Below are 27,766 nucleotides of genomic sequence, written 5' to 3'. Positions count from 1 at the left end.
TTAAATTAAAGAATTATATATTTATTAATATAAAGTTTTAAAAATTATATCATAATTTATTATTAATTTTTTAAAATTTAATTTATTCTTTTTAATCAAGAAAGGATTTATTTTATTATATAAAATTTAAAATTTTGAATATAGATATAATTAATGTAAATGTTTATATTTTTTTATTGAATAAATTTTTAAAAATTTAATTTTTTATGACACTAGATTATAAATTTTTTATTTAAAATTAATTAAAATAAATATTTAAATTGAAATAAATACGAAAAAATCTACTGTTACTGTGGGGCTACCATATGTGTGAAAAAGGATAAAGTTTAACAAATCAAAAAGAAATTTAGTGCCGACTTCGCTTCCTTGTTCGAAGTGAAAATGGCCGTGGATACCAACTTCGCTTCCTTGTTCGACAATCTGAAGGTCGAAGATCCATGGCTTCCTCCTACGACATGGGAGTCCATCCCTTCCCAAAATGGAGCTCGTCTCTCCTCTCCTCGTCCCTATCACTCCTCTCCTCCTCAGCCGCCTCTGCATCGACCATCCTCCGTCTCCGTAAGTGGTTTCAAGAAGTGTGCATTTTTAATTTTGCAAAAATTTATAAGCATATTTTTAGTTCGTGTTTTAATGTGTTTCTCAATTTTTTTTTGGTTGATTGTTGAAAGCTTGAATGCTTCGTCAATTTTCAAAATCCCAGTTGAAGATAAAATTCAGCCATTTCTGGAAAGTGAAGGTTTCTTTGATTTTTACGTAAATTTGTGTTAATTTTGCAAGACGATGCTGTCTGTGACCCAAATTTTACATTTTTTGTGGTTAAATTGGCAACTGAGGTGGTTTTACTTCTTTAGCAGAAGGGGTATGTCAGTGTAGTGTGTACTGCATCTCTTAAGTCATATACATGATATTCCCCCCCTTTTTATTCTTTTCGGTCTCAGGAGGCAAGTTTAGTGAGATTAGCGTTGAATGCACTGCAAGGGATGCAATCAGCTCTTCTTAGCATCCAAAAGCTTTCTGCTGCATTTTGTTCTGATCCTGCTGATAGGTCCAACCATCAAATTAGTAGTCTATGGAACCGGTCTTCGAGCACTCATGCATTAGGAAAGATTCTCAATTCCATAGGCTGCTTGGGTTCTCTGGTCTTTCTTCTCCGTAAATTTGTAGATAATTTTTCGCATATAAATGTGGATGTGCATTCATCAGGAAACAGGCATGAACATCCTGAAGCAGTGTATGAAAGCCAAAATGACAGCAATATCCACGAGGGAGAGCGTCTTTCTTACAGTCTAGTTAATCAGGCATTTGCTGTAGCTGTAGGGAAGGTATTAGAAGGGTACATACGCGCTCTGAATACACTGTATGCATCGGCAAGATTGAGGCATCCGTCAAAAATTTTTGATGTGGCTTTGCAAGAGTCGTATGAGGAAGCATGCCTCACAAGCATAGTGCATTCTAAAGTTACGCTGTTGGAGGTGTATACGCACACAAATGAATTGAGGACTCAGATTGAAGCTCTTGGAAACATATGCAACCTGCATAATATAGCACATTCCTTCTCATTGACTTCTCTAGAGGATTTAACTGCTAAAGCAGCGTTGGAGATTTCTAACTTCTATAGAGGAGGACATCTTCTTACTTACTTATATATGCAACTGCAGGTCTGCTTAAACTTTGGTGTTTCTTCTTTTTATTGTTCTCTCGCCTGTTCTTATCTTGATGCACAAAAGTAATGATCATTGGCAATACTTTTTATATTAATGTTGTTATTTTAGTCATGGAATCTCTACAACTTTTCACATGTTCACGTATGGTTTGATAGAAATTTTTACTCTTTTTATTCAAACTAGCAGATTTTGGCAACATACTTACTTTCATCTGTTGGAGAAGTGTACAAGGTTAGGATGAATCAAGTGCACTCACTTCTTTATACCATTTTCTTTGTAATAAGGAGATCTATGGGCAACATCAATCACAAATGTTGCATTTGTTAAATGCTATGATGTCAAGGATCATATGTTGTCATGCTCTTCCATTTTTTTTAAAAGATTCAAGTTCTGTTTTCTTGCAAGTCATAGTTAAGTGTGTTCGAGTTATTTATTATTATTATTATTATTATTCTTTTTTAAAACTTGTTTCATCTTTCTCATTGCTTATTATCATTGTAAGCTATTATACTGCAGGTTGCTGATCCTGCTCACCATGCTCTACTCAAGTTCCTCTTTCTTCGCTCATCTGAACCATATTGTGAATTTATAAGATCATGGATATTTAAGGCTGAGATTAGTGATCCATATAAGGAGTTCGTAGTAGAATATGTTGATGATCCACCACCTGATCTACATTGTAATGTTGGTATCCCTTTTGACTTCCCATTGGCAAGTATTAGGGTACGTTTTCAATATTGACGTTTGATTTCCAAGATTCTTTTGTATTTGCTTTATTCTTACTATATCAAGTTAATAATGATTCTCATAATGTGGCTGGGTAGCAGGATGGTGTTGCTGTTCCTTGCTTTCTGAAGGACTTTTTGATTCCAATTATCAGGGCTGGTCAGCAGCTTCAAGTTCTAAAGAAGTTGCTTGAATTGTGCAATTATACTGGCCCTGGTGACTATACTTATGAGGATTTTCTTCCCATTTGCAGTGGATATTTAAGTGATGATTTGTTTTGTATATCTCCAATGATTTTCACCAAAGGAAATTTAGAAGCTATGGTAACTGCAAGGAACAACTATTACAGAAAAATGTTGGAAAAGCTTGGAAATTTATTGACTAAGTTGGACTTTAGATATCAACAGGTATGCCTTTTGTGCTAGAGGCTATTTTAACATTTATTTGTTTTCTGCTATACTTAACTATCTGAATAATTTGACATACTCTCGCTTGTTGTCATATATTGCTGTTTTCTAAAGGCTAATGCTGATGGACTTGGCCATTGGCTGGCATGGCAATTTTCAGTACAATTTTTAACTAATGACCAATATAATAAAAGACCAAAATTTTCATTGTATCCATTAAAATTATGATCCAGGATGAGGCCATGCACAATTTTATTTGATGCAGCATGAAGCTCACAAAGGTATACATGCTCACATATAATGAAAAATTGAGAGAATATTCTGCTGTATTTGAATAGATCAGTTACATTAATATTTATAGAGATTTTGATCTCCTAAACATAATAGGAAAATGAAACTCCTAATTAGGAAGCTTAGATGAGCTAAAATACTTCGAGTATCTAAACTAAGAAAACTAAAATAGGAGCTTAAATAACTAATTCTATTTGAAGAAAGAGACCTAAAATGATTTAATTTGGTAGTGAAGAAGTGCTGGAACAGTTGGAAGCTTTTCCAAAACATGTTGGATCATGTTAGGATTCTTGAGACCTAATTGGAGATGTAATTAACGTGTTATGGGGCTGTTAAACTTGACTTTCATTACTGATCAAAGCACACATGCCCATGGGCATGTGGTACTTCCTGGAACACGCACACATGCCCTAGGTGGGTGTGTGAAACCTGTTGTGCGTGTGGCTTGATTTGGAGAAGTTTTCCACACTTCTGTTCCTCTTTACTCCTTTGATGTTTCCTCATGTTTCTCCCCCAAAAGCACTGGATTGTTATTCCTTAGGACAAGAATTTCTAATATATTCTATACCTTAGTTGATTCCATCACACAAAAGTTTGAAGTCTTTTTCACTTCCTTTTTACCATAACATGTTTTACCACCATGCGTACTACCTTGATCTTTTATTTTTTAGCTAGATGCATGTTTAATTATCCCCTTATCATCAATTTTGCAAGTGATATAATGCTTTAGTTGATTCCAGTTGCATGAACCATAAAACCAGTGCAATTTATTCAATCATTGAATATTTATCAAACTTAAAGTTTCCAGTGTATCTATTGGAGTTTTGATGTCTAGCTGGGCTGTTATAGCATTTAAATCAGCATGTTGAATTTTTGTCAGGAGCAACTGAACAATTTTTTTCTCCAAGAAAACAAACTACAAAACTGTTGCTTTCTAGCTGAAGGCACTGTTTTTCTTATAAGTTGTTATGTTTTCCGTATGTTTGCATCCATATAATCTTTTATCTGTTTACAATTACAATGCATTATCTTGTTGTTATGATTATTTTTTCCTTGACCATTTTTGAAGGAAACAAGCTGCCAATATCCTATTAGATGCTCAATATCTTACAAACTTACAATAACATTTTAATTTCAGCATTGAGATTTTCTGGTTTCTTTATAAGAGTTGCTCGTTTAACCTTGCATTACATGCTATTTTATTCCTGGAAGTGATTTTTATAGAAGATCAGCATTCATGCTATGATGTTGTGACACTTTTGCACTTGTTAAATCATGTTGTTGGTTGCCAGTTCACCAACACTCTTTCTTCACAGATGCTCTTTGTCTGCTATACTAATGAGTGAACCTGGTGTTGTGAAATTGGAAATGTTCTTTCATGATCAATAGTTGACTGATTTGTACTTTTGCATTTACATTCTTTTTTTCTTTTGGTGCCAACCTTGCATGGTTATTCAATAGCCTTCTTACTTCTTGCATTATGATTTCAATGTTTCAGGTAGTTCCACATGTTGCCGCGCCTATCTTTCTTGACAATAGTGGAGGCAGCTTAAAGAGTGAAGTCTCATTCGCTTTGAATGATAGGTTGATTGTCCCTCCAACAACAGACAAACGGGGCTCAAATGTGTAATCTCTCTCTTTCTCTGTTTCTATTTATTTTTATGCACATATGGATGTGTGTCGTCTGATGTGTGTGTGAGTATTCTTAAGGAAATGTGCAAAGGCATAACTCACCTCCAAAGCTAGTTTAAGGGAAATGGGAAAGGGGAGGGAGGGGTCTAATGTGGAAATTTAACACATCCCCCTTACACTCAATATCAAATACTTGGAGCGTGAAATAACTTTGGGAGGCTCTAATATTATCTTAAAAACATGTGTCAGGCCTAACTTACCCTCAAAAGCTTGCTTAAAGGGGAAGGAGTATCCATAGTTTTATAAGGAACTTATTACTACTAAACCAGTGCGAGATTTTAATGAGTATATGTGTATTTAACTAACCTTACCAACATCAGAAGAGCGTTTGAAGCAATATGTCAATATCAAGATGCAAGAGAGGGTAAATGGGTGAGAAAATAGTTTAAGATAATGGCTATTATTTATAGGATCTTTGAAAATTGTAAGTACCTTGTTTAGTTATAGGGATTTTATGAGTTATACGGATAACGACCATTACTACCATTACATTTCAGTAAAAGACAATTATTTGTCATTAAGTAATGGTAATGGCCATTATCTCCAATAATGGATCTTCTAGAAGTCACATGCACTGATAGGTACTTAACTAAAGTCTAGAAGGTGAAATTAATGGCCCAAAACAATTAGTTATAGAAGATACTATAAGCACATGGAAAGGAAGGGGAAGGTTCTAGAATTCAATAGCTGAGATAGCAGAGTTGTTAGAAGGAAATGTAGAAGAAGTCACATGGGAATGAGAGTAGAGGAGTGAACCTTTCTTCATTAAAAATGTGCATAGAACAAGAGAGGAAGGGAAACAGTGATTTTCTACAATTTCAACATTGTGTTGCTGGGCCTAGCTTGTTGGGTTAGCACTTAGCATAGGAACTGGGGATTGTTTTGTTATTCATTTCTTTCATTGTTTCTTTTTTCTATTTTGAGTATCATTTTTCTGAATAATACATTCTATAGGTTTGAGTGAATCCTTTGGCAACTAATTTGGCCATGAATCTTTCAATTGACCCATCTGCTTTGTGTTTCATAGTAAAGACTTATTTGCAACCAACAAGTTCCTTTCCAGATGGAGGAGGACCAATTGCTAAGTTTTATTTTTTGCCAAGGTTTTTATTTCTTAAACCATTGGTCCTTTCCATTTAGGATCTCTAAAAACTTCCTTTCAATTTTGTAAAATAGACATAGAGGAAATAGACAAGACAAACTTTATAGGGAGAAAATGAATCTTAAGAGACAAAGTTAGAAATACAATGTTTGTTGCAAGACTTGACACATTTTAGGAGGTTAAAGATAACTCATCGAAGTGGGAGAAGCTGAAGACTCTTGGCATTGAGCAGGCTGCACAATGACTTATTCTGCCTTATCTCTCCTGGAGTATCTCATTAAATCCGGCCTATCCAAACACTCAAGTTCCTCCCTTGGATCAGAATTCTCCCCTTGTTCATTAGAACTCTTCTCCTGAATAAGGTCATTCAAAGTCATAGAACTAGATATCACCTCTTTGTTCTCATTGTTCCTCCCTTGAGGGGTGGCAGTGAAATAAGGTTCAGTTTCTTGAAAGGTAACTAAAGATTTATAGGGTATAAATTGTATATTGAAGTGCGAAATTTACAAGTATTTATATATGTTCTCTAGCCCAAAAAAGAAACTATACTAATTGTTGAATCCCACATCGGTTGTGGAAAGGGATAATGTGCCCCTTATATGAGCCATAGGCAATCCTCCCCTTGAGCTAGCTTTTGGGTGAGTTAGGCCTGACCCAAATTTAACGTGGTATCAGAGTCTCCTCATTTGATGTTGGGCCTCCCATAAACGTGTCTCGCACCAATAAAATTCTGGGCGTGAGGGGGTATGTTGAATCCTACATCGGTTGTGGAAAGGGGTATTGTGCCCTTTATATGAGCCATAGGTAATCCTCCCCTTGAGCTAGCTTTTGAGGTGAGTTAGGCCTGACCCAAATTTAACATTAATTACTCGATCACAATATCTTATAGAAATTAAGCTAATTAAATCAAATAAATTATGCTGAATAGTCCTGCAATCTTACTTTAGTCAATACTCCCTCTCAAGTTGGTGCAAAGATATTTTACATGCTCAACTTGCAAATTAAAGTGTGGAAGATCATGTTGCTTAGACCTTTGGTAAGTACATCAGTCAATTGTTTATCAGATGTCATATGTAGTATACTTAAGGAACCATTTATCACTTTTTCCTTTATGAAGTGGCTATGAAGTGGCGATCAATCTCTGTGTGCTTCTTTCGATCATGTTGGACGGGTTGTGAATTATACTAATGACAGATTTGTTATCACAAAATAAGAAAAAACTATATTTCCTTAACGACAATTCTTCTAGCAATTTCTGTAGCCATGGCAAAAAATTTTTAGAGGAATTTTTTATTCTATTCCAATTGAATTGATCTTTACAAGGTTTGAGTATTTGTACATAAAGAATTAATCTAAATTAGAAATATTTACAATAAGAATAAAATCTCTTAAATCAAGCCTAATTAGGATCCCAAAGATTTGAATTCTCCTAATTAGAAACCTTTTATGTTGGTCAACACTCCCCCTCAAGTTGGTGCATAAATATCGCACATGCCCAACTTGCAAACCAAGGTATGATAGGTCTTGTTGCTGGTCCCGTTGGTAAACACATCAGCTAGTTGTTCATCGGAAATCACATGATTTAACCTCCAAACACCATTTATTAGCTTCTCTTTAATGAAGTGTCGATCAATCTCTATGTGCTTTGTTCGGTTTTGTTGAACCGGATTGTGAGCTATACTAACGGCAGTTTATTGTCACAGTATAAAAGGAGTTTGTCCCTCTCCAATAGTTTCAATTCCTCCAACAATCTCGGCAATCATAGGAGTTCACAAATACCTTGTGCCATCGCTCTATATTCTGCATCGACACTTGATCAAGCAATAACACTTTACTTTTTACTTCTTCAAGTGCAAGGTTTCCTCCCACAAGTGTACAGTAACCACTAGTCGACCTTCTATCGTCAAGAGATTCAGCCCAATCTGCATCTGTGAATAAATATATGCGAAAATGACCGTGTTTAGAGAATAGGAGACCTTTTCCAGGAGCAGACTTTAAGTATCACAAAATGCGAAAAACAGCTTGCATATGAGACTCACGAGGATCATGCATAAACTGACTGACTAAGCTGACTGCATATGCTATGTTTGGTCGAGTCTGCCTACCAACCTCTGATATCTTTCCATATCCACTGATTCACTAATCCCTGCTTGTAGCTTGTGATTGCTCTTAATTGGAGTTTTTGCTGGTTTGCAACCTAACATACTAGCTTCTTCTAAAAGATTCATAAGGTATTTTCTTTGAGAAATAAATATTCTCTTCTTTGATCTGGCAACCTCGATTCTCAGAAAATATTGCAGTTTTTCTAAATCTTTAATTTCGAACTTCTGAGCCAAAGCTTTTTCAGTCGAGTCATTCTTCAGTGTCATCCAATTACTGTGTTGACTTATTTGTTGGTTCTAGAGATATGATTTGATTTGATTATGATTCTTAATTATCTTTGTAATTATTATTTAAACTAATTGTAAAGATTAAGAGTGAAATACAAGAATATTCTAAAATTCTACAAAATTCTTCATGGTATCAGAGTTTTTTTTTTCCTGATTTTAGAGTTTAAATTCAGTTTTTTCTCTTCAGGATTTTAAAATCTTAGTTCTACCTTTTTGGTACTAACCCATCTAGGAATCTTCCCACTTCTCACCGCTGGCACCAAGAGAATCGCCGGACCGTCGCTGGTCCGACTGCCCAGCTTCGATGCCGGAAAAACCTGTGCATGAGGCTCACGCGCCCTCCCATTCCGATGTGTGAGACATTGTTCGACGCTGCTTCACTGCTACGATCACTTCGGCGATGATTTCGACCGTCTTTTTGACCTTACCGTGCCGCTACCCGGTCTTTTGGTGATTCGGTTGCACTCTCTTGTGTGTACAACCTTGGATACACCTATTCTTTCACGGTTCATTTGTCTTTACCATAGCAGAAGGTAAAAAGGTTTTGATGGCAGAAGGTAAAAGGGTCTCGATTCCTAATTCTGATAATCCTTCCCTGCAAGTTAGTTCCATAAAATTTGATAGAACCAATTATCTTGCTTGCTCAAGGTTTATTTGTTGTTTATCATGGCTAGAGGACTGCAAGGCTATGTCACTGGTAAGAAGAAGTAACCAGATGAAAGTGATTTTCCTCAATCGGACTCGGATAATTATTTTGTTATGATATGGTTACTTAGTTCTATGCAACCTCATATCTCTAGGTCCTGTTTGTTAATTGATACTGCTGCAAAATATGAAAGGCTTTAATTTATTCCAAAATTGAGAATTATGTCCAAATTTATAATATTCAAAATAAGATTCATAGTACTAAGCAAGGAGAGATGATTATCTCCCAATTTTTTTTTGAGTTATGTGGCTTATGGCAGGAACTTGATTACTATCAAGACTTCCAGGTAGACTGTACTGGAGATGCAGTCAAATTTCGTAGAATAATTGAAAAGGAGCGGGTCTATGATTTTCTTACAGGGTTGAATAACGAATATGATCCAATATGGATCTAAGTGTTGGGAAAAAATCATTTTCCATCTCCAGAAGAGACCCACGCTCATATTCAACAAGAGTGAAGTCGTCGATATGCTATGCTCTATACTGCACCAGTTGAAAAGGGTAGGTTGGCTACTAGTTTGAGCACACCGCAACCTCCTAATTCTGTGAAAGATCACCTGCATTAAGACTATTATGGAAAACCGATGCATACCAAGGACACTTGTTGGAAGTTTCATGGTCGTCCCACTAGAGGCCGTGAGGGGAAAACGAGGTAGCTCCAGAACTCAAGCTAATTTAGCAGAAACTGTGGAGGAGCCCTTTAAGGAGAGCAACAACCATTGAGTTTCTTTCCCCTTGTTGAGATACTTTCTGTAAATAGCTTAGATTTGTAGTAATTATGTATGTAATTAGGGATATGATTATGTTATACGATTGGGATATGATTAGACTATAATTAGGAAATTAATTTATTTTCTTATCTAGTATGTATTCTTGTAAGTAGTATATATATCCCAATTGGCTTGAGGAGAACCATCAAACATTTTTCTCTCAAAGCTTTTGCTCCCCTCTTCTTTTTCATTATCATTTTCATAGTGTCAGAGCCAGGAAACTTGGTTTAACTGTGAGTGGCAGATCTGCCACCTTACTTTGGAGACTTTTTGGAAAACAGTTGATCTCACCATCTAGCCCACCTTTCTCGCTGGCTTCCGATCGGTGATGCAGTGAAGCGCCGCCACCAGAACTGCCTCCATGCACCTCAAGCAGTCTGTCTTCGGTACACGTGCCGGCGCGTGAACCCTTCTTCGGCGACCTTTTCATGCCGGCAACCCTTTCTCCAGCATCGCCCGACGCCGGCGACTCTAGTACACTAGGTCCGGTCACCTACCCAGCTCGTCATCACCCGTCGCTTGTGAGTAGTAGATCCGAAGCTACTGTTCACAGACATAGATCCTCTTGTTCGGCAGATTTAGATTCAGTACCCATGGCCCAATCAAATATTGCTCATTGTGGTAATTCTTTTGCTTATTTAACAAAGTCTTTGCTCGTTGGTTCATGAATTCTCGACTCTGGTGCTTCTGATTATATCTCTGGTAATCCCAATATTTTCTCTACTTTTGTTTCACCTTCTACACCATTTAAAGTCTCATTAGCTAATGGTTCACAAACTCAAGTTAAAGGGATCGGTAATGTATATCTCTTTCCTTTTATTCCCTTGACTAATGTTTTATTTACCTTTGAATGTCCATACAACCTAATCTCTATTTGCAAATTGGCTAAAGATTTTCACTATTTAGTCATCTTTACTACTGAATCTGTGGTTGTGTAGGACCGAAGTACTGGGAAGATGATTGGAGCAAGATATGAGTCACAAGGATTATATTATTTTTTCCCTTCTAACTCTCCAAACTGCTTTTGTGTCTTCCACCTCCGTTGAACTCATTCATAATTGTTGGGGACATCCAAGTCTGAACAAGTTACAAAAAGTGGTTTCTAGTCTCTCTTCCTTGCCTTCTTTAGAATGTGAGTCTTGTCAACTTGGGAAGTAAACTTGAGCTTCTTTTCCTAGGCGAGTCAATAATAGAGCCACTTCTATGTTTGACATTGTTCATTCAGATATTTGGGGTCCAAGTCGGGTTAGTACAACTCTGGGATTTCAATATTTTGTTACTTTTATTGATGACTATTCTCGTTGCACTTGGTTTTTTTTGATGAAAAATCGTTTTGAATTGTTCTTTATTTTTCAAAAGTTTTATGTTGAAATTCATAATCAATTTGGTGTTCACATTAAGATATTGCGAAGTGACAATGCAAGAGAATATTTGTCTTTCTCATTCACTCATTTCTTGTCTACTCAAGGTATTACTCACCAAACTTCTTGTTTTCATACCCCACCCGCAACAAAATGGAGTTGTCGAGCGAAAAATCGGCATTTGATTAAAACAGCCTGCACTTTACTCCTATATCACAATGTTCCGTTGCGTTTTTGGGGGAAGTTGTCCTCACTGTCTATTACTTGATTAACCGGATGCTGTCCTCTATTTTGCAGCATCAATGTTCTCATTCTGTTCTATTTCCTAACTAGAATTTCACTCAGTTGTCTCTGCGTGTTTTCGGATATATATGCTTTGTTTATGATCATATTCCTGGCAAAGATAAACTCTAGTCCAAATCAATCAAATGTGTCTTTCTTGGCTATTCATGGCTTCAAAAAGGTTAAAAATACTATGACCATACTAATAACATATATTTTGTGTCTGCAGATGTCAACTTTTTTGAAACCTCTCCTTATTTTTCTTATAATTCAGCACACAAAACCTTTGTTCCTAGAGGCCTGTACCTCCGACTCTTAATCTCCTTTGCCTCAAGTGTGTCCATCTCCCAATTCTATACCACCTCTTCAGGTCTACACACATCGACCTCACCCATTTGCTAATAACAATGACATTTCTCTCTCTAATGCAGGTACTTCTAATGACTCATCTCCCGTTTCATCATCACCTACTTCGGTCATGCCTCTGCAATAGCTACTCCTCCTTTTGCTGTTCGAAAAAGTATTCTCTTCTCGAAATCCTCATCCCATTTATAATTTTATGAGTTACCATCGTTTGTCTCCTTCCTATTATACTTTTGTTTCTGCTGTGTCCTGTGTTATTTATTGAATTTGAACCCTAAAATCAGGAAAAAACTTTGATACCATGAAGAATTTTGGGAAAGTTTAGAGTATTCTTATATTTCACTCTTAATTTTTATAATCGGTTTATATGACTATTTATACACAAAGAATTATATCTAAACAGGAAGTAAATAGTCAAATAATAATTACAGAGATAATTAAGGATCCTAATCAAATCAAATCATATTCCTAGAATCAGCTAGGATCAGCAAATAAGTGAACAATAAAATACTTTCTAGAAGGAGGTGATAACACTTGTATCATTTCTGTACAGGAGAATATCCAACAAACAAACATTTAAGAGCTCTAGGTTTTAATTTTTCAAGGTTCTTTGTATTAACAAAGCAGACACAACTAAAAATCTTAGGAGGAACGGTGTAGGAAGTTTTACCTTGTAGAACCCAATATTTTGGGAGATTCGTAGTGAACAAAACAGATGAAGCTACCCTAATAGATGTCTATTTTTCCTATCAACAACATCATTTTAGGCGCTAGTGATCATTTTAGGTGCTAGTGTGGGGACAAGTAGTTTAATATATTATCCCATGTGTCTTCAGATAAGTAGAAACCTATTATCCATGTACTCGGTTCCATTCGGTTCCATTTGGTTCCATTATCAGTTCTAAAATTTTTACTTTAGCATTAAATTGAGTACAAATCATATTGTGAAATGATTGAGAGTAAGAAAACACATCACTCTTAATTTTTATCAAATAAACCTAAGTCATCTGAGTGTAACAATCAATAAAAGTTGTAATTGTAAGGAGAAATTGTGTGTATTTTCTATTGAACAAGGGTGTTTATATACAGGTTACAATGCCTTATTAAGAAAACTAATTATTCTCCTAAGAATCCTTAATCAATCAATTAGCTCTATCATTTTGCAATCTATTCTAATTAAGACAAATTATTCACACTATAACAAAGGTAACAAGCCAATGACTACCAGATAATGAGACGGTCTTAGTAGGTCTCCAAACATCATAATGGATAGTCATAAAAGGAATTGAATTTTTATTATTGCTCAAAGGATAAGAGTTTCTAATATGCTTGACATGCTTATAAGCATCACAAAATAAAGAGTCAAATTGAGGCCTAGAGAATAAATTGGAATATAGTTTTTGTAAGACAAAAAAAGCTAAATGTCTTAACTGTCTATGTTTGTATTATTTCCTGGTTGACATCTTTATTTTCTCTAGAAAAAGCTTGACAGTTTGGTGTGTAGTTCGCCATAATTATCTCTGGATGTGAATCTATTCACTAAATTTTTCTTCCGTTATCATGGTGTTTTCTGTGGTTTATTTTCAATTTTCTATTTCTACGATATGCTAGCTTATTGTTAGATTTCTCTGCTTCTCAGGGCTGCTGATAGAACAGGTTCTAATGAGACTGATACTAGAGATGAATTCTGTTGGTTGGATACACCTGAACCTGATGCGTCTGATTGTTCATCTTTAAGTGGTTCTGAAGAGCTTGTTGATGCTGAGCAACTTTCTGAGTGTCCTAATAGCTTGGTTGGGCAGGATCAAAGATATTTATCTTCATTGAGGTTTTCCATTAGTTGCAGCATTGACAATGATATGTCACATGATATGAAAAGCAATTCACCTGCAGATGGTCTAAAGAATTATGCTCTTAGCCACTTCGTGCAATCCTATCATAAGGAAAAAACTTCCAGTCACATCTTTGTGCCACCAGGTTTGAGGGAATCAAACTTTTCGTGCATGTCTAATAGTCAAATACAGATTGGATAACTAGTAAATGCTGCTCACTTGACTTTCCTAATATATATATATGTATATATTTGTCTGGATGATTAAGGTTACAGATTTTACTGGAGGTCACATCAATGCAAATTGGCCCTTGAACTGAATGAAGGAGATACAGAATCCATGAATGAAGGTCTACCATATTTTAGCAAAATAACTTCCATGATAGATGAGCCCTTGGGTGAGAATCAACTTGCAAATGGCTGTCATATTTCAAATTCATCTGTGTTGCAACCATGGAAGGATAATTACCACAGCAATTTTTTCAGTAGAAACCCAATGCTGAGCAAATATTCATTCTTTCACTCAACTGACAAACCTGGACGGAAATGCAGCTCAGGATATGCACAGTCATTACCTTGCTTTGACTTTTCAGCTGTGGAAATCCCTTTCAAGTTATCTGTGGAGAGGCTAGCTCACAGTTCAAGACAAGAATTTGAGTCTCAGCTTCCTTCCCCTGATCCTACTACTAAGAGCCAAGACAAAAATGAACAAGAGTATGGTGGTGATGGTTTCTTGACCAATAAAGGCAGAACGTCTTGGCCTTGCTCACCATTAGACTTGAAGGCACAAGGCCAAGAGGGTCATATTTCAACAAAGCTTATAGGTGGGAGGAATTGGGAGAGTTTGCTTAATAATTATAGTTTCACTAAAAAGGAAAGTGTTTTAGAGCACAAGGAGGGTTTGTTGCCCTTATTTGAGATTCCACTTGATATCGTTATTGATAAATGCCTGCTGCAAGAAATTTTGCTACAGTATCCTTTTATCATTCTTCATTTCCCTTAGAATATTGTATGTATCTATGCATGTAGATGAGTTAACTTTTATATGCAACTATGTGCAATGTAGAGGAAATATTTTTCTCCTAATGCTTGGTATTTTTGGCTTTATGTATTTATTTAATGGTACATACATGACTTTAATACATGAGATAGTTGGTTTCTGAAGAGACATATATCTGTGACATTGTTGGATTCACTATGTTGGTTGGTTTTTATTGGCCATAGATTTCTCAGTTTTGCTGTCTAGATGGCATGGAAAATGGGTAAGTGTGATTCAATTTTTAATGCATTAGACTAGGTGAACAATTTCCAGGTAATGTGGATTGAGGATATAAAGTGGTGTTCCACTACACAAGGTTTCATGCATATAGTGTTCCAGGATGGGTCAGATACATGGATTTGGAATTTGCAATGCAATGGGTGATTTAGTGGTTTGAACCTATAATCTCTTAGTCACAATCGAGCAAAAATTCTGTTAATTCTGTTGCACCATGGCTTCATGCTATGCGTGCAAGGGTATGCCACTGCCAATTTTCTAATATCCAGTGTTAGAAGCATGTTTGGAGTGCCTTTATCTGATATTACCACTTATAATATGTAGACCTTTTAATTTTTGTCCTTTTTTTTGTTTGTTTCAGATTCTTATATGCTTTCAGCACACGAACAATGTCCTTTTTTCTTCCTTTGACCAACTCTTTTCTTATGAAAATTTGTTAAGCATCAGCATATCCATTTGTGAGGTTTGGGATTTGATATGGTCCAAAGAGGTTTTCATTTGCTTTTGTTCATTTCACATGGGAAATTGATAATATAGTTTTGTATAGGACCTATTGTGAAGTTCATTTCTATATTTCTTCGGGCTTTAATTGGTAATTGGTATCCTATTGTCTATTATTTATTCTGGAAATGGGCAGGTTATCAGTTTCTTTAATTTTTGTCAAAGCCCAGTAATTAGAGCTTGTAGGTCTTCAAGTTATCTGCCTAAGAAGCTCAATTTTGATTCTCGTCTCTGTCCATGATTGTGACAATCACAAGAAAGCTTTTCAATGATTGTTTTTCAGCTCTTCTGGAAGAATCAGGAACCTTTTGTCAATTAAAAAGGAATCAAGGATTGAACTGTTAAGAAAGTTTCTTGTTGAAAGTGATCGTTTTCTTTTTTTCTGAACAATTTTATTAAAACACTGAGGATTTCAGAAATCAAAATACATCATACATATTTCTGCATCATGAATTGGTGGTTCCCTTGGATTCCTTGATTAAATCTTTTATTAATGTTGTTCTTCTCTCTGTCTCACAGCATACTTAACCAAAATATTGCTGCTGTACTCAATATGGTGCTTTTTGGCATATTAATCGTGTTTGAAGTTATTTATTCCTTAACAATGCCTAGATACAAGTATGTTAGTAAGTTAGCTATCAAGCTGCTTGAAGGGTTTGACTTATATGAACATTTTCTGGCACTGCGGCGGTACTATTTTATGGAAGTAGCAGATTGGACAGATTTGTTTATCTCGTCCCTCTGGCATCATGTACATCTTCTTAATCACTTTAATGTGTTGTCTGCTGGAAATGTTTTTGTAACTCTTTCTAAATCCATGCTTTTTTTTATAATCTTTTTTAATGCTTAAAACAACAGAAATGGTGTGCTTTGGAGGCAAACCAGAGAGTTTCTGTGATTCAAGGGTTCCTTGAGTTGTCAATTCAGAGGTCTTCATGTGAACGAGACCCTAACAAGGATCGGTTGTATGTGTATATGAAGAGAAATTCTGCAATGCCTCTTTCAATATCTGCTATGGGTGAATCTCTCTTTTCCTTGTTAGTACAAACATAGTTATTACTGTGCCGAGAAACAAGAAAAACCCTAGATTTATGGAGCCGATGGCTATAAGGCTGAACTTACACCTTTTTCCTGAGACAGACCATTGCTTTATATCCAGAATGCGAAAGAACTTTTCATTAGTTACTTTCTCATCTCTGCATCTTATTGTATATAAAGCATTTTGTTTTTAAAAACTAACACTGTCAATATCAATGCATTTTTTGCTGGCCAATCTTAATGATTAACATGTAAACCTTTACCTCCACAATTCAACAGAACTGGGTACCTTCTAGTTGATTAGCTTTTATACACTGCCAGACAAATGAAAACTCTTCAACGTGAATCCCAACTGTTTTTCAGTAAAATCTGGATCGACCCTCTGTGCGCCCGCCCCCCCCCCCCTCACTTTGGCATAGTTGTGCTGATGGTGGTGGCAATGATTGTAGCTTTAGTTATCCTCAGTACATCCTTAGTTCGTTACAACCACTGAATCTTACATTACATGTGGCTTTTCTTTTTCACCTTTTGCTGATAAGCAATCATAATATCGAATTTGTTGCATTCAAAATATTGGTAGGCATCTCCATGGTAATTTAATTGGTACCAAACTGATGATTGAACTGTATAATCTTTTCTGTCCTTTTGTTTCTAAGATAAATTGAATTGCATTGCAGAAAACAATTCCACTCTTTTAGTAAGCATTTTTTCGTATATCAGTTGAATATGGTATAGCTTGCCACTATGATGTGTGTTTCTTTCCTCTCTACTCATAGAAAGTAAGTTTCTCAGCTTTTCCTTTTAGTGTCTATCCGGTACTAATAATGAGCTTGTCAATGTGTCAGGAGTCCATTCCTTCGATTTTTTGGGTTTGGGTTATCAAGTGGATTGGCCAGTCAGTATAGTTTTGACACCTACTGCATTGAAAATTTATGCTGATATATTCAATTTTTTGATTCAAGTGAAGCTTGCGGTTTTCTCTTTGACTGATGTATGGTCCTCATTAAAGGTACTGATCCGTAGATAATGTTGTATATATATTTTCCATATGTATTAGTATCATATCTTTTCTTCCCATTATGTGTAATTATTGTTTTTTAAAGATGGCAGATGAATGAACTTGAAATGCACAATCTCACTTTATGAGATAAGCACAAAACGTGTAGTTCAGAATTTCATTGGTAGGGCTTCAAAATTTGCCATTTTGCTACTACTCAACAATTATTTCAGTGATTTGATGCATCCGTCTCCATCTAAGAATAGTTAGTTTTGGATGCAGATTGCCTTGAAGCTCTTATGGTTCAGTTATAGTTTAAAATTGAAATTAATGCAATACCATCTTAAACATTTACTGGATGCTCTGATCTGAGTTCCTTAGCTCTTGAATGTTGCTTGTTTGGGTCACTTCTTGTGGCTGATTCTCCTTGTTTTGTTGCTTGAGGATTCAGTTTTTGAAGCACCAGTTAGAAAATTATTTTGGACCTTCTCGTTTTCTTAGATTGAATTGAAAGAAGACCCTGTATAAAATGTTTTAGATGGATGTATCAGGAGTTTTGCAATTTAGAGACTTGAAGGAAATATCCAACATCTGTCTGATAGTTTGATTTAAAGCTGAGATCTGTTGACTTTTTTTTGTCCTATATTGAGGTGCTTGTTCTTTTACAGGACTTGATTCACTTTATTAGTAAAATGAGTCGCTCTGCCACACGTCAGAGGGAAATGAACCAGTTTAATATGTTTATCAAGATGAGGTAAGAAATTTCCTTTTATATGTACATATTGTCACATCCTTTTTTTCTTCTTTTACATCATGTCCTTTAATATTAACAAACAATGGAAACTTTTTCTGTCCCCACCAGTATAAATACTTCTGGTATTATTTTAACACTACCTGATGGTCATGAGTAACTAGCATGATTTGTCAATGATAAGAAACAAAACTTACTGAACACTGTCAAAAAGGCTTTACTTGTTTGACACAGAGACTGATGTAATTTAACTTCCAGTGGAGTTTAAAATTCAGATAGCTGTAATTTCCTGGGTTATAAATGTGTCTAAAGTCTACACAAGAATGTTTTATATTTCTAAACGGGAGATTGTAATTGTTTTATTTCTGTAACATATGACAGGCACCAGGTCAATCATTTTATCTCTACTTTACAACAGTATGTGCAGTCACAATTGTCTCACATATCATGGTGCAGGTTTCTTCACAACCTTAAGTACAAGGTTTGAACCTCACTGCTTTTTTACTCTATTTTCTTTAACATGTGGTAACTTTCTTTTGCTAGCTGTTTGTACTTAATAGGTTTAGTAATCTTGTGTTTGGTACTGCTTATTTAGTTTTTTGTAGTCAATGAGTGCTAATTTTAGTTGAACTTTCATGCATATAACTGCTATTGGTAACCAAATAATTTAACTCTCTCCTACTACCTAGTAAAATAAGATAATATATCTTAATTTTAAGATGCCTATCAACTTATTTACCATGGTATTTGAGCACTCATTGTTACTAGCGAAATTGCTACAATCTTAACTAGAATTCTCCTCTTATGCGACTGTTGACTTATTTGCTGATCCTAACTGATTCTAGGGATATGATTTGATTTGATTTGATTAGGATTCTTAATTATCTCTATAATTATTATTTGATTATTTACTTCCTATTTAGATATAATTCTTTGTGTATAAATAGTCATATAAACCAATTGTAAAGATTAAGAGTGAAATACAAGAATTTTCTAAATTTTTCCAAAATTCTTCATGGTATCAGAGTCTCCCCATCCGATGTTGGGCGTCCTATAAATATGTCACGCACCAGTAAAAATTCTGGGCGTGAGGGGGTGTGTTGACTCCCACATCGGTTGTGGAAAGGGGTAATGTGCCCCTTATATGGGCCATAGGCACTCCTCCCCCTTGAGCTAGCTTTTGGGGTGAGTTAGGCCTGACCCAAATTTAACATGGAATCAGAGCAAAACTCTGATTGAGTTCATTTTTGCAACTGGGGCAAATGTATCTTGGTAATCCAATCTATAGATTTGGGTGAATCCTTTAGCAACCAATCTGGCCTTAAACCATTCAATTGTGCCATCAGCTTTGTGTTTCACTGTGAACACCCATTTACAACCAACGAGTTTCTTCCAACAGATCTAGAATGTACTTTCTTTGAGAGATGAAAATTCCTTTTTCTGATCTAGCCACCTCGATACCTAGGAAATATTGCAGTTTTCCTAGATCTTTGATTTCAAATTCCTGAGCTAACCTCTTTAGTTGAGTCATTTCCTCTTTGTCATTGCCTGTCACCACTATATCATCAACATAAACAATAAGAAGGGTGATCTTACCCTTATGATGTTTGATAAACAGAGTGTGATCAGCATTGCTTTGTTGGTAACCAAAGGACATCATGGCTCTGCTAAACCTGTCAAACCAAGCTCTAGGAGATTGTTTTAGTCCATACAAAGCCTTTTTTAACCTGCATACATTTCCTTGTGTCTTCTCATCAGCGAACCCAGGAGGAATTTCCATGAATACTTCTTCCTCTAAATCTCCATGGAGGAAAGCATTCTTCACATCAAACTGTTGCAAGTCCCAGTCCAAGTTGGCTGCACAGGATAACAAAACTCTGATTGAGTTCATTTTTGCAACTGGGGCAAATGTATCTTAGTAATCCACTTCATAGGTTTGGGTGAATTCTTTAGCAACCATAGGTTTGGGTGAATTCTTTAGCAACCAATCTGGCCTTATACCGTTCAATTGTGCCATCGGCTTTGTGTTTCATTGTGAACACCCATTTACAGCCAACAAGTTTCTTCCCAGGTTGGAGAGTGACAAGCTCCCAAATCTCATTTTTAGCCAATGCTTTCATCTCTTCAATCATTGCTTTCTTCCATTTAGGATCTGCAAGAGCTTTCTTCCAATCCTGTGGAATAGACACAGAGGAAATAGACAAAGCAAAGGCTCTATAGGAAGGAGATAAGGATTCATAAGAAACAAAGTTAGAAATAGGGTGTTTAGTACAAGATCTGACCCCTTTTCTTTGTGCAATAGGTTTATCTAAGTCATTGAAACATTCAAGAGTTGTGGGTAACTCACCAGAAGAAAGAGTTGTGGGTAACTCACCAGAAGAAGATTCATGACTGGGTAACTCACCAGGAGAAGATTCTTGACTCTGAGTAGACTGCATAATGGCTTCTTCTGCCTTGTCTCTCCTCGAATACCTTCTCAAATCTGGCTTGTCCAAACGACCAGTTCTCTCTCCCTGATTGGACATCTCCCCGTGTCTACTAGAACTCAAACTTTCTAGTTGAGCCATATCATTCAGAATTACAGAATTCGGGATCATCTCTTCTTGCTCGTTATTCTCCCGCTGAAGAGGTGAGTGGGTGATACTGAAGTAGGGTTCAGTTTTTCGGAAGGTAACATCCATACTAACTAAGTATTTCCTAGAGGGAGGATGATAACACTTGTATCTCTTCTGTGTTGGAGAATACCCAACAAACACACATTTAAGGGCCTTGGGATCCAATTTTCCTGCCGTCCTAGTATGAACAAACCAAACACACCCAAATACTTTTGGTGAAACAATGTATGAATTCTTCCCTTGTAGAACCGCCAAAGGACTCATAAAGTCAAGGGTTTTGAGAGGCATTCTATTGATAAGATAAGTAGATGCAAGAATTGCATCTCCCTAATATGCTTTGGGTAGATTCATGGTGAACATAAGAGATCGAGCTACCTCCAATAGATGCCTATTTTTCCTCTCAGTAACACCATTTTGAGCACTAGTACAAGGACAACTGGTCTGGTGTACTATCCCATTACTCTCCAAATAAGCAGAAAAGCTACTATCCATGTATTCTCTTCCATTGTCAGTTCTCAAAATTTTTACCCTAGTATCAAATTGAGTACAAACCATCTTATGAAAGGATTGAAAACAAGAAAAGATATCACTTTTAGCTTTAATCAAATAGACCCAAGTCATTCGAGTGCAATAATCAATAAAGGTGACAAACCATCGATTACCAGACAAGGAGACAGTTTGAGTAGGCCTCCAAACATCAGAATGAATAGTCGCAAAAGGAATTTGACTTTTATTATGACTCAAAGGATAGGATGTTCTAGTGTGTTTAGCATACTCACAAGCATCACAAAATAGAGAATCAAACTGAGTTCTAGCAAACAAATTAGGATAAAGTTTTTCTAAGGGAAAAATGATGGATGCCCTAACCGTTTGTGCCACTGTATTATTTCCTGATTGACATCGTTATTTTCTCCAAAACAGGCTTGAGATATCGAAGAACCTGGATCACCTTCCAACATATATAAGCCATCATGCAGCCTACCATTGCCAATCCTTTTTCCTGTGCGAAGATCCTGAATAACACAATGATCAGGAAAGAATTTAATTTTACAATTAAGGGCATTGGTAATAGCACTGACAGATAAAAGATTGATATGAAAGTGGAGAACATGAAGGACAGATCATAATTTAATGTTGGATGTGCCAATAACAGAACCTGTTCCGGATATGGGAGTAAAAGAGCCATAAGCAATTCTGACACTATCTTTGGTTAGAGAAGGAAAATAGTTGAGAAAGCCTTTAGAAGAGCCTGTCATCTGTCTATTCGCACCAGAATCGATAATCCATGGAATATTATTAAGAGAGGAAGCATTACCTGACTTTACAAAGTTAGATGTGACACCGGAGGACGAGGAATCAAAGTTAGGAATCGAGACCCTTTTACCTTTTGCCATGGTAAAGATTTGTGAACCGTGAAAAAATAGGAGGTACCCAAGGTTGTACACACAAGAGAGCCCAACCGATTCACCAAAAGACCGGGTAGCGGCACGGGAAGGCCGGAAAGATGGTCGGAATCGTCGCCGAAGTGATCGGAGCCGCGAAGCAGCGTCAGGCGATTGGTCACGCGCCGGGAAAGGGAGCCACGTGAGCCTCACGTGCGGGCTTTTTTGACGTCGGAGCTGGGCGATCGGTCGGCGATAGTTCTGGTGCCGGTGGTGAGAGGAGGAAAGGCTGCTAGATGGGTTAGTACCAAAAAACGTAGATCTAGGGTTTTGAAATCCTAAAGAGGAAAAAATTAAATTTGAACCTTAAAATCATGAAAAGGAATTTTCATCTTTCAAAGAAAGTACGTTCTGGATCTGTTGGAAGAAACTGGTATGATGGGGTGTAAACCAACAGAATCTCCCATTGAAAGTAATCACAAGTTGAAAGCAGGAACCGGTGAGTCCGTGGATATTGGAAGATACCAGAGATTGGTAGGAAGGTTGATTTATCTCTCACACACTCGACCGGATATAGCCTATGCTGTTAGCTTAGTCAGCCAATTTATGCATGACCCTCGCGAGACTCATATGCAAGCTGTACTTTGTATCTTAAGATACCTAAAGTCTGCGCCAGGGAAAGGGCTTCTTTACTCCAAACAGGGTCACCTCCGAGTTGAAGCTTTTACAGATGCAGATTGGGCAGGATCTCTCGATAACAAGAGATCTACCTCTGGCTACTGCACAGTTATGGGAGGGAACCTTGTCACCTGGAGGAGCAAAAAACAAAGTGTTGTTGCTCGGTCAAGCGCTGAAGCAGAATACAGAGCAATGGCCCAAGGTGTGTGTGAACTCTTATGGTTACAGAAGTTATTGAAGGAGTTGAGGTTGCTTGAGAAAGACAAGATATCTTTATATTGTGATAATAAAGCTGCTATAAGTATAGCACAAAATCCAGTCCAACATGACCGGACGAAACACAATTAAATTGATCGGCACTTCATTAAAGAAAAATTAACAGACGGTATCTTGAGCCTAGTTCATGTGACTTCTACTGGGCAACTTGCGGATGTGTTTACTAAAGGGCTCAACAACAAGATCTACCGTAATTTGATTTGCAAGTTGGGCATGTGCGACATCTTTGCACCAACTTGAGGGGGAGTGTTGACTTATTTGCTGATCCTAACTGATTCTAGGGATATGATATGATTTGATTTGATTAGGATCCTTAATTATCTCTGTAATTATTATTTGATTATTTACTTCCTGTTTAGATATAATTCTTTGTGTCTAAATAGTCATATAAACCAATTGTAAAGATTAAGAGTCAAAATACAAGAATTCTCTAAATTTTCCCAAAATTCTTCACGATCTATGATGTTGTAGTTTTTATGATTGGCTGGAGGAACATGAGTAGCCACAGATGCAGATATAGGTTGCTAGTGTTGTTATTTTAAGTCTGAAGTTTATTCTTCTTTGATGACCTCCTTTTTTTTTTTTTGAGGGAAAAGAACACTTCTTTAGTCTCTCATTTAAATCTTCTGGAACTTGGCTGTCGTTCTTTTAGGTCAAAGACATGATGGATCTGGAGTCAGTGCACATGGAATATCTAACTGATTCCCTAAACATGTAAGTTCAATTTGTCTTCTTGTTTGATGTATGAGCCATAATTTGTTAGTAAGAAAATATAATCAGTGAATTTCATAATGAAACTTTTGACGTTTTATTGAATCTTTCCTTCTTATACATGTAGGTATACATAAATTAACAATGTTTGCGAAGTTCACATGATAGAGGCAATGATAGTGCCAAATGGAATTTGATGTAGTCGTAGAAGTAGAAGTGGAAGGAGACAGTAGGGGTGCTCATTCGGTTGGTTCAGTTAAAACTGCATCAAATTAAAAAAAACTGAAACTGGAATTATAAGAATATAATAACTGAATCAAACCAAACTGTACTAAGGAAACTGAATCAAATTGATTAGTTGGGTCTGATTTGGTTTTGTTTATTATATTGTGTGTGGGTGTGTTTGTGCACACTTAAACTCTCATATCCTCTCTTATAAATATTAATTATATTTGTTTGTTTTCATTTGTAGTAAATTATTTGGTTTGGGAAAACCACAGAAATGAATAAAAAAAGGGACCAAATTTCTTAAAACTAAAAACTGATCTCAACAACGCAATTTAGTTTGGTTAATTCTATAGAATCTGAGTCATGAATACTCGAAGGGGAAAGTATAGATTATGTAATTAAACAACCCAGTTAGGCATGTATGTCCTCATTACTGTGGAGGAGAAAATATTCTCCCCAAACCCTTTTATCATGAAAAGATAGATTTTGTAGCTAGTTCCTGGCTGACCCTAGAGAATTAAATGAGACGACGTCCTTGGTGTCTTTGACATCATGTTTTTTTTTTAACACAATTTATATCTACTGACAAATTCTCAAGTAGAAAGTGGTTTTTTTAAAACCTTTTTGACTTTTCTCATTGCCACATTTGTTCATGTGGTCCATTTTAGGTTTGGGATGGACAGGATATGAAAGGTCATGAATTTTATGACAAGGAATCTCTTTTATTCCTTGTGTACTTATGTTTATCTTGGCCTTTTTTTCTTCCTCCTTGGTAGTTATGATTTAACGGTGGATGTAAAACTTCACAGATGTTTTCTATCTGATGAAACACGGCCTGTAGCCAGCATCATAGAAAGTATTTTGCAATGCGCCTTGGACCTCCGGTCTTGTCTTACCTGCAGCATGTGGGATGTAGGACTGGATCAAGAAGACTCGCTGGGTAAACTTTCCAGAATCAACATGTCCCAGGTGATCTCTTGCTTGTTTCTCCAATGTGTTGAATAGCAACATGAAAAGTTGATTCATATTTACAAGCATTTGGGAATAGCATGCATGGATATGGATATGATCTTAAGCATGGGGATGAGAAGTTGAACAAATTGCTAAATATGAAGGAGCCTTCTCTCCTTGTTAAATTGTTTACTTGTGAAAACACTCAGATCCAGCTATTTGCTTGCTTGCATTTATGTAAAAGAATCACGATTGCTGATTGCTGAATGCATGTCCCAGTCTTTTAGCATCAAAAGCCAACATATATTTTGGTTGAAGTTGGTAGTACTAACTACTGATGAGAACAATTATTGAATGCCTGCTGGTACTATTGGTAATGCTTGTTTGACTGTGCAAGTTGGAGTATGTCAACAAATATGTTGCTGCATGTGTCCAACAAAAGCCATTAAACATCATCCCAGGCATATATATTTTTCTGATGAAGATGAACAAAAAAATAACAACATTGAAGGAAATACTTTCCTTTGTTCCGAAATATCAATATTGTGTAGTAAATGGGATAAAAGGATCATTATTTGGTAAAAAATCCACATGATTGCACAATCCTTATTTAGCTTCAGGGTTCAGTTTCACATGGAAATCATTGCATTTTCTTTCATGGAGCTCTTTAACATGGAAGCATCAATGGTGTCTGTAAGTTTATCTTCTTCATGTGTTGCTTCTGCAAAATAATATTTTTTAAGCTTGTAGAAATTCAGTCATTGTGATATATGCTTGAATTATAGCTACACATATCTGCATAAGATGGTTGCCAAAACACTTCCAAGAACTCAGATTCTCTGAAAGTTAGATTATTGGAGTTTTGCAGTTGTTTCCTATTATTTAAGGTTACGGTATCCCTCAAATATTAAAAAACAACTACGTATGAGAGGATATAGTTCATAGTAGACTACTTATGCTTTAGTTTTGCAGGTGCTTGACGTAAAGCAGAAATTCGACAAAAATCTGAAAGAATTGCATCTATGTTACCTCAAGTCACCCAGGCATGGAAAGTTTGGGCTTTCTTGTTTCTGGGGTTATCTAAACTACAACGAGTATTACACAGAAAGGTAACGAAATGGACCTTCCTGCCGTTTAGGTTTGAAGCTTTGCACTATGCTTAACAATGATGAGAAATGTGGTTGAGTTAGTCCAGTTAATTAAGTTAGATATCAGAAGGGCATCGCCGATAATTGTTGTTGGTTAACATATTTTTGTGGACCTTATTTATTTATATTTTAATTTCGTCAAATTTTTTTTAGTGGAAAAAGATGACATAATTAGAAATAACATTCAGAAAAGATCTCAAATCTAAAGGCTCTAACTATAAAGAACTTGATTAGTTTACGTAGGAGTCCATTCCAAGTTAAAATTACAATTTTTGAAATGTCATCATGAGAATCCAATACACCCGCCATAATATCCTAAGCATCCTCTTCTAAATAACTAGAAGCATAGATGATGATATAGCAAAAAAAAAAAAAAAAAAAAATTTATTACAATATTTTCCTTAATGAGATTGTATTTTATTAAATATGATGTTGGTTTAAATAATAAAAATAATTAAAATGTGATTAAAATATACATATATATTTTTTATTTTAAAATTTCTAAAATATTTCAAATTATTTAATTTTATTAGCAAATGAAAATAAAATAAAATAAATCATTTTTTTTTGCACTTATATTATTTCTCCTTCAAAAGCTTTGATGTGAATTAAAATGAAAAAAAATGATCAATAACAAAAGTGGGGAAATCCTTCCAAGTGTATAAATATAATTTATTAGTATCTATAAAAAAAAATATATATATATATATTTTTTGTTTAGTTTTGACATGCTGCTTATGAATTGTGATGGCCCAAGACAAGTACTTAAAAATTTCAGTTCAGCACTTGGTACTAACTTGATTTGAAAGTACAAGTACAAGATTGCCCAACAAAAATGTGCCATTTATGTTATTCTTTATTTACAATTTCAAGCAAAAACATCTTTAGCGTAATTCAATGACTTCTAACTAAAACAGCAAATTCCAGAATTCCTTAGCATACTAACTAACTTTATTCTCGACGATGTCAATTTCCTACCAGTTTCATTAAGCTGAAGTTTCATTTTGGCTTTGACTCTTTCAGCTGGTGTCTGCTTAACACTAAAACCCAGTTTATCAATGGAGAGAGATTAACCTTTTATTTTATTTTATTTTTTATACTCATTTTTAAGTCATATTTAGAAGATACACAATATAATTTATTGTGATATTTTAAATGAGATGACAGACCAATGAAATACAAACTTCAGTTGCGTTTTAATACACAACAAAGAAGCCATGACAATCTTATTTCTGATATGCTCAATCGTTTTTATGAATATTCACCCATTATGTGCAAGAAAGAAACTTGTTATCATTGAAAATCAACATTGATACAGATCATTTCACTTATTCATGGAGCTCAAGGGAGCATTGGTACTCTCTAGTGGACCTATTACAAGGAGTCGTGCAAAGAAATATAGGGCAGCCATGTCCTTACTCATTCAAGAACAAGTTACACAATAGCTAATACAGATGGAAAGCTCAAAATCATGACAAATTAAATTACCATTGTTTAATTCAAAACTTATGAGATAAAAACTATATTTGGAAAGTATAGGAGAATAAGAAAATAAATGACACACTTTTCAATACATGTGGATGCGCAACACAATTTTATATTGTGTAATTTCATATCGCGTGATGCATGT

At 35.7% G+C, this 27,766-nt stretch overlaps 1 protein-coding gene across 1 annotated transcript; it reads left to right on the top strand.

Moving 5' to 3' along the window:
• The first annotated feature begins 330 nt into the window (after positions 1 to 330).
• LOC110613453 lies at positions 331 to 26,274 on the top strand. Its single transcript, XM_021754592.2, has 16 exons — positions 331 to 558; positions 939 to 1,658; positions 2,181 to 2,387; positions 2,492 to 2,797; positions 4,587 to 4,712; positions 11,822 to 11,910; positions 13,393 to 13,730; positions 13,854 to 14,556; positions 15,974 to 16,112; positions 16,220 to 16,379; positions 17,245 to 17,408; positions 18,065 to 18,150; positions 18,529 to 18,628; positions 23,751 to 23,812; positions 24,847 to 25,006; positions 25,961 to 26,274. Exons 1-16 carry the CDS (start codon positions 382 to 384, stop codon positions 26,099 to 26,101), a joined length of 3,678 nt encoding a protein of 1,225 aa, XP_021610284.1. The 5' UTR covers positions 331 to 381; the 3' UTR covers positions 26,102 to 26,274.
• The last annotated feature ends 1,492 nt before the right edge of the window (positions 26,275 to 27,766 follow it).

This window comes from Manihot esculenta, chromosome 4, assembly GCF_001659605.2.
Source record: "Manihot esculenta cultivar AM560-2 chromosome 4, M.esculenta_v8, whole genome shotgun sequence".
NCBI classification, from domain to species: Eukaryota; Viridiplantae; Streptophyta; class Magnoliopsida; order Malpighiales; family Euphorbiaceae; genus Manihot; species Manihot esculenta.
Note: the sequence above shows the minus strand (reverse complement) of the source record. Positions and strands in the feature narration are given on the sequence as shown.

Bases quoted from the DNA above. Each gene is read 5' to 3' on its own strand.
- LOC110613453 (XM_021754592.2), top strand. From the start codon at position 382: ATGGCCGTGGATACCAACTTCGCTTCCTTGTTCGACAATCTGAAGGTC. The intron at 4,713-11,821 runs GTGTAATCTCTC...TCTCTAATGCAG, and splicing joins CAGACAAACGGGGCTCAAAT to GTACTTCTAATGACTCATCT. The intron at 18,629-23,750 runs GTTTGAACCTCA...TCGTTCTTTTAG, and splicing joins TTCACAACCTTAAGTACAAG to GTCAAAGACATGATGGATCT.